The following is a 12,740-nucleotide window of genomic DNA, read 5'->3' on the forward strand; positions in this document are numbered from 1 at the left end:
TGTTTACTTTTGCCTTTCAGTACTCACAATGTCACACACTATAATTTTCCTCCCCGTAAGAGGTGTCTGGTTGTCTTGGAAGTGCTGGCAGAGCCTTAAAGTATCTGATAGATCAGGCATCTCTAGGGTATTTCTAGTTCCAGATCACCTTCCTTCAATCTGCCATTTTCATTTTCAGAGTCAAAGTGCCATATTTATCATATCCAAACTAACTGATGTACATTTACTAGTAGATATAATTCAGTAATACCAAATAATTCATTACTAATGATACCAATAAGCACTACCATTTAAAATAATTTACCCCATAAATGCTAATAATGGTTATTATTTTTCTACTACTACTGTCATGACCAAATGGCAAAGACCATGATAAATATTAAATATCTTCTCTTATTGAACACCCACATCATCCCTAAAAGAGATCACCATTACTTTACTGTACAGATGAGGGAACCTGCATGCTGAGAACTTAAGCAACTGGTATAAAAGGCAAGTTGATGGGAGAACTGAAATTTCAAACCAGCTCAATTAAACACTGAAGTTTTGACCCATTTTAGTATAGTGACAAAAAAGATGGTGTTGCAGGAATAGAAAACAGGATACCTCCCCTTTTTCTCTTTCTGTTGGGAAGATTCTGGAATAGAATCTGCCTTTGTGGGCTTCTGTAGTGAAGGACTTTGGAAAGGGACGGGCCACCATGAGGTCACTGGGCATTTCAGAGAAGTGGTGGGGGCAGGGACAAACTATTCATAGTATATTTATAACAGGTTGAGGAAGATAAAACAAAGAAATGAAAAGGTTGATTAGGTACCATATGACAAATGATAGGTGATGTTTGTATCAAAAAACACAACAGAAATGGTTACCAACAGAGGGGATCTTTAAATTCAAGAATGTTTTTGAATTGCCTCCATCTGAGAAATAAAAAGAGTTGTTGGGTGTATAGCCTCACTTCCTGTCTGCCGCGATATTTCCTTTCTCACAAATGGTCTACCTCCTGCTCCTATAGTTGACAAGTTAAGCCCTATTTGGCCTGGAGGACCTGTCAGTCTCCTTCCACCTTGCTTCTCTCCTGGCTTAGCTCTTCTCCCTCCCTGAGCAGTCAGCCCTGAGGAAAGTAAGCTCATTCTTGGTTAAGTGGCAGGTACCTCTCCAAAGAAGACACCATTGTGAAGGTGTCTTCTCTACAGCTAGCTGCTCTCTATTGCTGCAGCCCACACCCAGAATCTCCTCATCTGTATTCACCTAGATTCTCAGGCCAGATGAAGTTTCAATTTATACTTCTCCATTTCGGTGGTGGGGACTGAATTCAGATCCTTTGGGTTCTCCCGCTTCTCTCCTTTTTTCAAACTGCCCCTGTATAACCTTCACCCCTGTCCTTGTATTGTTTCATCACCAATTCAGTCTTGTTTCACCATTCCTGGAGCCATCAAGAACTCTCCATTCCTGGGACCCAATCCTTATGCTTCCTTTCAGCTAACTGGCTCATTATAAATGAAACTAAATAGGCAACACCTATGAATGTTTGTATAATACTAAGGGTGATAGGAAGTAAGAAAGCACAGATGACCAGGGAGGAAGGCAGCTCACATTAACACAGTTGAAAAAAAGGACAAACATCTGACTTGAAAGACAAGAGTGCCATAAAATGCAATATAAAATGAGGTGTTAGGGAAACGTGTTAAAGGTATTCAGATCCTCTGTGTATAGTTTTCATTTTCATTTTTCTATTAAGTGCTAACAGGCTGTTACTAAAGAGGAGAGGAAGATTTTCTTATGTGTCCAATACTTTGAAATTTGGAAGCTTTAATGATCCACAGGCTTTTAACAACCTAAATATCATAAATCACACTGATTTAAATGTTTCATATTTTTTCCCTGGCTGTGTAGATTATTGATCTAATACTTCAACTTACTCATGTATTTATCTTTCCAAATTAGGACATGCAACTTAGAAAGGAAATGATCTTTTTATTGACTTCCTATGCACCAGAATGATTTTGGTTAAAAAAAAAAATAGAAAGAGTTAAAAAGAAAATGATCAACTATAAAACATTGCACACATTTCAGAAATTAAGGGAAGTTGTTCTACTTGATGATCTAACAAGTAAGTTTCAGTTTCTTGTACTTTTCTTATAATACAGTTGTACCTCTCACAAATGTCTGCAATAAGTAGACTAAAATAAGTGAAGGCATTTCCTAGACAATATACTTGAAAAGCACATTAATATGAAAAACTTCCAGAACAATAAAAAATCCCAATAGAGTAAAATATACAGCTTCAAACAGCATTTGAAGAAAACAGAATATATCAAATCGACAGTCTGGATCCTGAGGCTATAAAGTGAGGTCGCATACTTCTTTGAAAGCCACAGAAGTCTGGATAAGTGCCCTAGGTTTCTTTGAAATTAGGACATTACTGAACTTACCTTGGAACAAGAAATGGTTTGTTGAGTTCATAATCCCTGTGATCATTATGAAAATAATTAACTAGGATAATTATCTCCAACAATCATTATTTCTCCTTCACTATAATATATGAGCATATTCAAAAGTTCAAAAGAGACTATTTTCTTTTCTTTCTTTTTTTTCTAACCTAACTTGAGGCCTTGTCTTCATTTGCTGGGCATTTTGTCACTTGAATTATTTCTTTCCCATCACCTATTCAAGTCAGCTATGAAGCCATTGTTGAGAGGTTGGTTTAGATTTCAGAAAACTTAGATCAGCGTGCTACGTAAGTACAGTCTGGGTTTGGGTGGAGGAAAAATAACAGGGTGCTTCGGTGGTAAAATCCATTTACACATAGAACAATCTGCTCTAGCTCCCCACACACCCCTTGTAGCAATTCAGAATTGTGTCTGCTGGGTGGTTCTGTCACTAGTAAAAGCTCCCAAGAGGAATACATTCCTTACGCTCAAGGTGCTTCAACTGCTGCAGTCCTGATAAAACAATCCCACTACAACTGCTCTTGGAAAGGGAAATCTTTTACTTTGTCTTAACCGTACTCTTTCCAATGTTCAAACCATCTTCAAGACGCACATATAAAATTTAATCCTCATAAGCAATCTTAAGGCAGGGCAGGTATTATTCTGAGCATTTTATGGAGGGGGAAACTGAGGCACAGAGTGATTTTTTTTTTTTTTTAAATAATCTGCTTTAATCTGAGTACAGATGGTAGGAGAGACAAACAGAACAACTCCCAGGACATCTGTCTCAATGCCTAGCTCTCTAATTACTCGTTTCACTTTCTCAGATTCTCTATTTTCCAAAATGAAAACCAATCTCATGATAATACTTAAGGAGGGATTGAACAGTCCCCTGCTCAACAGCAGAGCCAACCCGTGAAAGCAGCTAGGCCTATCTTACAGAGACAAAAAGCAGGCAAAAACAGCATCAAAGTCTTCAACGTCTTCCTCAGAAAGAAGCTAATCACAGTCTGAATGATCTTAATTAAATCTGCATACATTGCTCCTCAATGCTGTGGGAAAACACTTCCTCCTTCCTGGCTGCTTTTCCCATAGTACTCAAGTAGGAGTACATTCAAATTCAATTAATATAACTCATAGCATGATTAGTTTCATTGTATAGTGAGACAACAGGGACTGTCCTCTTGCCAATACCGTACATGTGGTCTGTGTATGATAGACCTGTTCTCCTGCGTGTTGCTTCTTTGAAGGGACAGAAGTATATCTCATGATGACATTAAGTCATGGTACTTCTAATTTCCATTGAAAGAAATGCAGCAGGAAAAGGATGTGCTTGAACTGGGCTAACGGTTAAAACATGAAGCCAGACCTATTTGTAAAACAGTTATCTTCTTTAATAGGCTGATGGTACACAACTGATAAAGTTCTTATGGGGCCAGGAGAGAGGATGCAACTGGGCACCCATTGGTGGCCGATGAGAAACAGGAGCTTATGTCTAGGACTCTGCATCTTCCAGTTATGAAACACTGGATGGAAAAGCTGGTCTACATCCCACCTTACAAGGTGGAGGGACTCTATTGCGTGCATTCCCCAAGAGGGGACATGAAATACTGAGATGGAAACTGACCACAAAATAATCCAGCACCAATGCTAAGAGCAGACCTCTGATAAATTTTATTCACGTTAACTTATTACCAAAGAGATTGCAAATATAAAGAGATTCACTATTAAAAGAGAGGCAGTGTTTTGTGTTCCTCGTTTTGGTCAATCAGAGGCCGAGTGACTACTCATTAATTTAATGTTTATACTCTTCGAATGACTATTCATAAACAGTCACTATGTTGCTATATATATGCGTATGTATACAAGTTTTTGAAAATTCTGTTTCTAGATTAAATATGTTTATATGAACAGAAAAGGTCTTTATCCCTAGAGCAGTGGTTCTCAACCAGGGGTGATTCCTCCCTCCTCCAGCAACATGGGACAACTGTCAACGTCTAGAGACATTTTTGTTTGTCCCAGTTGGGGACTGTATGCCACTTGCATCTAATGGGTACAGGCCAGGGATGCTCTTAAACATCCTACAAATTGCAGGACAGCTTCCCCTCAACAAAGAATTATCTGGCCCCAGACAGTAACAGTGCTAAGGTGAGAAACCTTACTCTGGAAGAAAGCAAACAAAACTTGAACCACTCCCAAAATGAACATTCCAGTAAACTAACTACCCAATAATGTTGTTAAGGCCATCTATCTTATTAAGTGTGCTTTTCACATTACACGTGAATCACTAGATCAGTCTAGCCAACAGTTCTGATGTTCCAACTGTGGGAATTTTCACAAAAAGAAATCTAGAGTTTTGTAACAAGTATAAGTTTCTAGAACTTGCATTTTTTTTTGCAAATAATAATAATAAAGCAGGAACACATTTAGCAATAAAACAAAACCAAATATTTTTAGCCTTTAAAACTTATCAATTATTCCTCTTTTTCCTTGGCTCTATTAATCAAAAACTTATTTACACTTTCTTTTGTACTTTGGGATTTTCATTGCTAAGAATGTTAAAATGAACATTTAGTGGTACATGCTAAAAATAGAGCAGTGCTTTTTGTTAGAATCCCAACTATACACAAGTCACCAACTGGGGTCTTACTTTAGGCTATTGTAAGGCTTTTCTTTAAAACAGAGAATAAGTACTACAGAAATGACAAATTGTACCACAATATTAAAATAAGTTTAGGTGAATTCCATATAGTCACGTAAGGTTTTATCTGTTTAAATCTTTTAAATATTTAAAAATATTTCTTTACTGTTAGAAAGCATGTGACCTCATAATAATGAAAGTAAAAGAGGCTATTTTTATATCAAATTGAATATATTTTCTGCTCCATATAGGGCTGTTCTCAGCAGTCAGTGTTAGAGTACAATTTCAGAGCTAAACATTTTCCAAAAAAATAAAAAAATAAAAAGGCATCGAAGACAAGATGGAAAGCAAAACACCAACATTTGAATACCTACAGAACTAAACCTGTGGATTTGTCCTTGATTCACTCTCCTCATCGTACGTCTCTTCTTCCAGAATTCACTGGGCTCCCGTTTGAAAACCTTTGCTCGGAAACTCATTGTATTCCTGTGAGTTGAGTCACAAATATTTAAAATATCAATTTCTTTAAACCTTTTCCTTCTGAAGCTTCATCCGGCTGCACAACTCTTTCTTCTTTAGTGAAAAGGGAAATGTGCATGCTATATTAACGTATTCAACAGAAAACCGACAAGAAGTCACCGCTTCCTGTGAGTAACTAACTACCAGCTGTTCAGACACTGCTTTTGCGCATATATTCTCCTTAATCACCTGCTTTATAGCAAGACAAAAAAACAGAAGAACTCTGGACATTCAAGATAATTGCTCAGAGTCAAATAAATCATATGATTTAAAAACATCCATGAAACCAAAGCAAGATAGAATCAAAGATCTCATTTACTGTAAGGTTCCATGTCTGTCTCTATTTTATAAATTTGACCAGGTCCTATCTGTGAACTGCAATAATGACATTGGAAAATTCTGTTTAAAGCAACTGCTCATGTAAGTGCAGACTAAATTAATGATCTCCCAAGGAAGGTCCCAAGACAATCAACTAAGGAACCAAGGAAAAAATATTAGGATTCTGTTTATATTGGTTATCTAAATTTTGTTCTATTAATATTTAATGCAATACACGTGGACATGCCGCCTTCAGCCTGTATGTCAGATGGTTACAAATAGCCACACAATTCATTTTCTAATCTTTAGGTCTTTGCTTACCTTCTCAGTGAGGTCCTTAAAATTATAACTCTCTCCTTGAACCCACCTGGAGCTCTTTTCTTTTCTTTTTTTCTGATAGCACTTATCACCATGTCAAGGACTTACCACCATTATACATTTTACATATGTATAGTCTGTCTACTTATAAATGGCTCTCTTTCTTCACTGGACTCTGCTCCATGAGAGTAGAGATTATTTGTCTTTGTTCACCGTGTCTTCAAATACTAGCAGTGGGCTCTCAGCCTTCTGGGTGACATATATTTGATCCTTTCTTCATATTAGCATCGTGATATTCCTTCTTTGAGTATATATTTGCTAAATTTAATGAAAGAATGAATGGGGGACTCACATTCATTCTATTTAACAATGAATTCTGTTCCATATTTGTATTGTGTTATGAAATATTAGCTATTGGCCAGAACTATATAGTATACAAAGACATACAGAATATGGGCAGGCACTCAACTATTTTCTATAACTAGGCACATGAGCTAAAAAAAAGTGTGGAAGCCACAGGATCAAGAAATTTTTTTTTGTACTTTATGCATGATTGTTTTGTAAATCCACAAATTCTCTAATAAAGAAAAAAGCTCAAAAAGGGAAATAGTTTCTTAGATTAACATTAGAAAGCTTGGTTCTAAAAAATAATTGTTGCTTGGAACAATCATCCAATTTCTTTAAGATTTAGTTTCTTTATCTGCAGGCTGGACCTACTCAATAGGGTTGCTAATTGGTTTGATCTAGTTGTTAAGAAAACCTTGCTTGCCCATAAAGTACTATGTGGGTTGTAAAGGTGGTTCAAGGACTCTTTTCAGTGGGAACTAATGTCTGTGACCAACCTGGATAGAATCAAGTCCAACCAACTCTTCTTAGCAAGTGATAAAAACAGTCCTAAGGAAGGGATATCATGATGCTAATATGAAGAAATGATCAGTTTTGCAGTGTCAATTCCATAGGTATTTATTGAAACCAACTTTGTGCAACGTATTGTACAATGTGCACTGTGGATACAAAAACAAGTCATTCTTACCAAAAGAGCGATATATGTACAAAGGATTCTCAATATTCTGAGTTTTGAACTTTAAGAAAGGAAACAAATAACACTGGAGAAAAGCTCCCAAATTTCATTCATGTTCTAGCTAAGTGTGGAATTCTGGCTACAGATAGAAAGGGGGAGGGTTATAAGATGAGAGGAATGATGAGTAAATATGATGTGGCTTTTGTGGAGGCTTTGTTATGGATCTTGTCTTCTCCTAGCACTCAACACATGGTAACGGTGGTAGCTGAGGCTACCAGGTGTGATTCCAACTTGCAACCCACAGTCAGTCAGTTATTCCTAAATATCTCTGTGGCTTTTTCCTAACCTCCTTCATTCCTATACTCAACTGTCTCTATCCAGCTATCTCCTCCTATCTCTATCTATCCATCTATTTATCAGTCATGCAATCATCTATCTATCACATCTGTCTATCTATCTATCTCTCTCTCTCTCTCTCTCTCTCTCTCTCCCCCCCCCCTCTCTCTATCTATCATCACCTTGTCTTATTTTTTTCCATAGAGAAAATGGAATAAGACATTCTCACTTCATGTTGAGAGGCCACTTCAACAAATACAGTTCTGATGCTGTTTTGAAGATGGCAATCTGCAAGGAAACCCTCACTTTACCAGATGTCCCAACAATGATGGCATAAATAGATGCTGTCTTCTCATTTAATAACCCTTTCCTTTGATCACCTCTGATTTTTACTGATACAGGCTATTCCCTTTTTCTCAATAATAATTAGAGTTAGTTCAAACACATACACATACCACAGATTCGAGTCACTCATATCTCTGCCTAGTGTTCAGTGATTTGTGCTGCAGATTATTCTTTGTCCTAGTGAGGAGGCTAAGGAGTCTTTTTTCAAAGAAATAGCAAGATGTTATAAAAAGGACATCCAGAGGGTATTACTATATCATTATTCTATAATCAGCTTAAGTAAGCTACCAAGGACTCAGTTTGAGCAATGATCATTGCATATTTAGAAATTCCACTGCATGCCTTCAGTCTAAACAGATTTCAACCTCCAAGTAACTCTTTGACATATGTTAGATGGACAGATATATTATGGTACCTGCAGAATTTTCAGATTTAATTGTTTGCCTTACATGATCTTTTGAGAGTCTTCTTTGGGTCATCTGATGACCAGCGGAAAGACTATATTTCTATTTTAATGGCTGAAAATAAGTGTTTTATAATCTTTTTTGGTTCATGAACCCATTTGAGAACGTAATGAGAATTACAGACCCATTCTCTAGAAAAATGGAAGTACTCAGAAAATTTGTATGAACATTCAGGGGGTCACAAATTTCTGAAGCCCATTCATGGGCTCTTCTTCCCAGGGTTCCCTAAATCCTTATTACTCATGATTTTAGAGGATATGCACAGTGGTTTATAACAAAGTGTTTAGGAGTCTTGAGCAACTCAAGTGACTTCCCCTTTTCCTAATATTTTCATTTATTTTCTTCTCAGTTCTTTAGGCGCCATAGTTCTTTATACCAGAGTTCCTTCCAACCCTCAACTTCTGCAATATGAGAATGACTCACTTTTCCCTTTGCTTAGCTGTTGGTCATGGCTCCCTTAAATACTGGCAAAGGGAGACATTTCTAGGCAATGTGGGGGATGTACCCTGTCTCCAGTGGTAGGCAGAGCTCTGATACAGTCCCCAAGATTTCTGCTTACTGGTATACATGCCTTGTATAATCCCCTCCCCCCAAGTGTGGGCAGGATTGTAACTATGATGGATTTCACATCCATGATTAGGTTACACTATAGACAGAGAACTGTGCATGTGACTAAGGTCACAAATCAGTGGATTGTTAGTTATGAAAAAGGAGATTATCCTAGGTGGGCCTGGACTAATTGAGTTCTTAAAGTGGATTAGGACTGGAAGAAGTTCTTGAAGGAAGAGACTGGAAACATGAGATAAGTTCTCATGCTGACCTTGAAGGAGCAAACTACCATGTCACAAGAGGACCTTTGGAGGGGATCACAAGGCAGGAAGCTGTGGCAAAGAGAATCCAGTCACATCATGCTCCAACTTTTGACCCACAGAACTGTGAAGTAATATATGGGTATTGTTTTAAACCACTAAGTTTATGGTAAATATAGAACAAATACAGCTCCCAAACAACTGCTATTCGGACATAAATCTCTTTGATTCTAACATTTATATTTTTATTAGCATTCCAGTTTACAAGCTATAAAATTCATGAACTGCTTTGCATAAAATTATTTTATGGTCTTACTTGAAGAAGTACGCTTATTATACATGAGTGGTGGAGTGTGTGTTAGAGAACTACCCCTATTATGAAATTGTCTACTATCAGTGAAACAATAAGGATGTATGCTTCAGGATAAAGACCTTTGCAACCAAACATCCTTCTACTTAGAGGAAGGTGCTGGTTTGAAGCTGTTATGAACCCCAGAAAAGGCAGAGTTCCTTTAACACGTTATTGTGAGTATGAAACTCCTGTAGGTGGGACTTTCTGGTTAGATTATTTCAATTGGGGTTTGACCCAGTCCATTCAAAGTGGGTCTTTGTTCCTTTTTACTGGTGTCCTATATGAGAGGATAAAGGACAGAAGACACTGAGAGAGCTCAGAGAGAAACACACAGGAAAATCCAAGAGGGTTTAGAGAGAAAAGCCCTAGAGATGCTAAAAGAGGACCCAAAGAAGCGCAGAGAAGAGGCCACTGGAACCAGGAGCAGAAGCAACGAAACCTGGGAGCAAAGGACCAGCAGATACCAGCCATGTGCCTTATTTTCTGATAGAGGAACTTTAGATGCCAGCAGCCTTTCTTCAGAGGATATATCATCCTGCTGATGTCTTCATTGGGACATTTTCATGCCTTTAGAACTGCAAATTTGTAAGCTAATAATCCTCATTGTAAAAGCCAATCCATTTCTGATATATTGCATTGTGGCAGCTTTAGCAAACTGAAACAGGGAGAATTCCCAGATAGCTGAGAGACAGTCTTCTGTTACCCCCAATGTAAGTCAGACTGGGTCAGATATACCTTGGCATGGAACCTATGAGTGGGCATCTAGGGCTTTGAATCTTGAGGGAAAACAGCCAAAGAACTGGGTCAGACAGACATGCCTAGCATGGAATCCTCTATGGGATGATGCTAATGGAGGACTCTACTGGACTTTGCCTTCTTTGGTTCCAGGCCAAGTCTTTTTCCCTAGCACTGTGTGGTACCCAATATCCTTTTAATAAATTCCTTTTCTTCTTAAGTTCAGGAACTTACTGGCAACAACAACAACAAAAAAAAACCCAATAAGGACAATGGGAAAGAATCAGCAATAAAGAGAAATCAGAGAATAGTTGACTCAATCACAAGGAGTCACAGTCACATTCATTGGAAAAGAAATCTGACACTATGAAGTGTTCCAAATAGTACTATACTCAAATCACTGTTCATTCCATGAGAAATACACAACCCCCTTTCTAGCCTCAGGAATCTTGTTCACATAATGTGAAGGAGTCTGGAAAGGTATATAGAAAAGACAGAAATTAAGATAGGTTTTAAATAGTAGGTTAAGAGTCTAATCAATGAATGAAGGAAAAGAATGCTGTAGGAAAGGGGAATGAGGTACGGAGAAGGCATCAAGATACTATGGTTAGGGTGGGCCACGGTGGCTCAGCAGGCAGAGTTCTCGCCTGCCATGCCAGAGACCAGGGTTCGATTACCGGTGTCTGCCCATGTGAAAAAAAAAGATGGTATGGTTAATGCTACTGTATCTGGAGTCACTGTAGCTTGGATTCGAATTCAGTTTCCATTAGATCCGTAGGCCAGGTACTCACCTCCCCAGACCTTGGTTTCCTTATGTTTAGCATAGAGGCAGCATAGCACCTACCTCATAGAACTGTTGTGAGAGTAAATGAAATGGCACTCTCAAACATTTCAACACATTGGCTGGTACACTCTAAGCATAGCTATCAGCCATTAGAAGAGTCAAGAGTCGGGCAATAAAGTACTTTAAGGGAAAGCCCAAAGTCCAGCCTATCTATAGCCAATGTTAAAGAGGAGAGGAAACATAGAAATAAATGAAAATAGAAGCCAGAAGATGGTTCATGAAAGGCCTTGAATGCCAAGATAAAGAAAAAGTTTCTGTTTTATCCAGAAACCCACGGCAAACCACCGAAGGGTTTCGTATCATAATTAGTACAATGTATAAGAAAAACTCATGTAGCTACCTAGATGGCAGGGAATAAGACCCAAAGGCAGTTTGCATGAATCCGGTAGTTATATTAGAGTGATGGAAGACCGAAAACTTGGCAACAGACAAGTAACCACAGACTTCAGGAAGATTGTAAATAAAGATCTGGCAATTAAACAGAAAAGGATCACATTCCGTGAGTAATTGCTAGGTGCCACGACAGTTCTAAGTCTGTATAGTATCTTATTTGCACCACACAACAAACTGTGAAGTAGGTATTTATAATTACTGTTACCACCATCCCCATTTTACAGAGGAAGATACCTTGGCCTTGAGAAGTTAAGAAATTTGCCCCAAGTTCCACAGCAAGCAAGTGGTACTGCTGGGATTTCAGCCCAGGTAGCTGGGCTGCAGTGTCTATGTTAGAACCAGACGGGCGGTTCAGCTGGGCCTGGCCCTCATGGAGACGGACAATATGATTCTGGAAACAGGATGGTAAGAAGAGAGGGCTAAGAGAGGAAAATTGTGCAATGCCTATTGAGACACTGAATGCTGTGTCAGATGGACAGACGAGAGGAAACGTCTAGCGCTATTGCTATTGGTGTGCCTGGAAATCAGGAAATTGCCAGGACAGGAGAGAGCAAACTGAAAGTGTTAAATTTCTAGATATAAAATCAAATTGAATTTTGGGAGAATAGTATTGAGAACGCATTCTTCCTAAAACTTGACATTCTTTTATATATGGTGGCTGGAAGGCAATTTAGGAAATTGAGGAGGCACAGTGATAAAGGGGATGTTATCAGGGCAGTGCAGTATCCAGCTGTTAGGGAAAGGGATATGGGGCCTGAGAACATCCAAAAAGATGCAGCGTTTGACAGATAAGTGAGCTGACATCTAGTGACTTGGTAACGTTGGAGTCAGAAAGCCCTGTGTTTGAGTCCTTTTTGGATACCTAGTAGTTGAAAACTAGTAGTCAAGCAAGTTACTTGACCTCTTTTTGTCTGTTCCTTATATGTAAAGTGGAGCAATCAGTATATAACTCATAGGGTTGCTGTGAAATAATACATGATAGTACCTGGCACAGAAACACACACACATATATGTGTATACTTAATAGCTAGGATTCTTATATGTACATACATGTGCACCACTATCTATTGTGAATGATATTTACCAGGTTCCCTATAAACATGTAGTTATGTATGTGCATATACCCTTAAATACTATACATGCACAGACAAAATATACAAAAACATGTTCTTATATATGTATACAAAATCTGGTCCTATGTTGTCTGTCCGGGCAG

The 12,740-nt window shown here is 38.2% G+C and overlaps 1 protein-coding gene across 12 annotated transcripts in view; it reads right to left on the minus strand.

Annotated features, from left to right (window-relative positions):
• Window positions 1–12,740, minus strand: part of DOCK10 (dedicator of cytokinesis 10) — a 271,344-nt gene that overhangs the window by 165,721 nt on the left and 92,883 nt on the right. For 2 of the 12 annotated variants that reach the window (XM_077155292.1, XM_077155288.1), the window contains exon 1: window positions 5,445–7,696. The exons of the other annotated variants lie outside the window; for them this stretch is intronic. In XM_077155292.1, coding sequence (XP_077011407.1) covers window positions 5,445–5,549 — 105 coding nt within the window. In that variant the 5' untranslated portion in view covers window positions 5,550–7,696. Of the gene's footprint in view, window positions 1–5,444; window positions 7,697–12,740 lie in introns of those variants that run through there. 12 annotated transcript variants of the gene reach the window in all.

Source organism: Tamandua tetradactyla, chromosome 3 (assembly GCF_023851605.1).
Source record: "Tamandua tetradactyla isolate mTamTet1 chromosome 3, mTamTet1.pri, whole genome shotgun sequence".
NCBI lineage: Eukaryota > Metazoa > Chordata > Mammalia > Pilosa > Myrmecophagidae > Tamandua > Tamandua tetradactyla.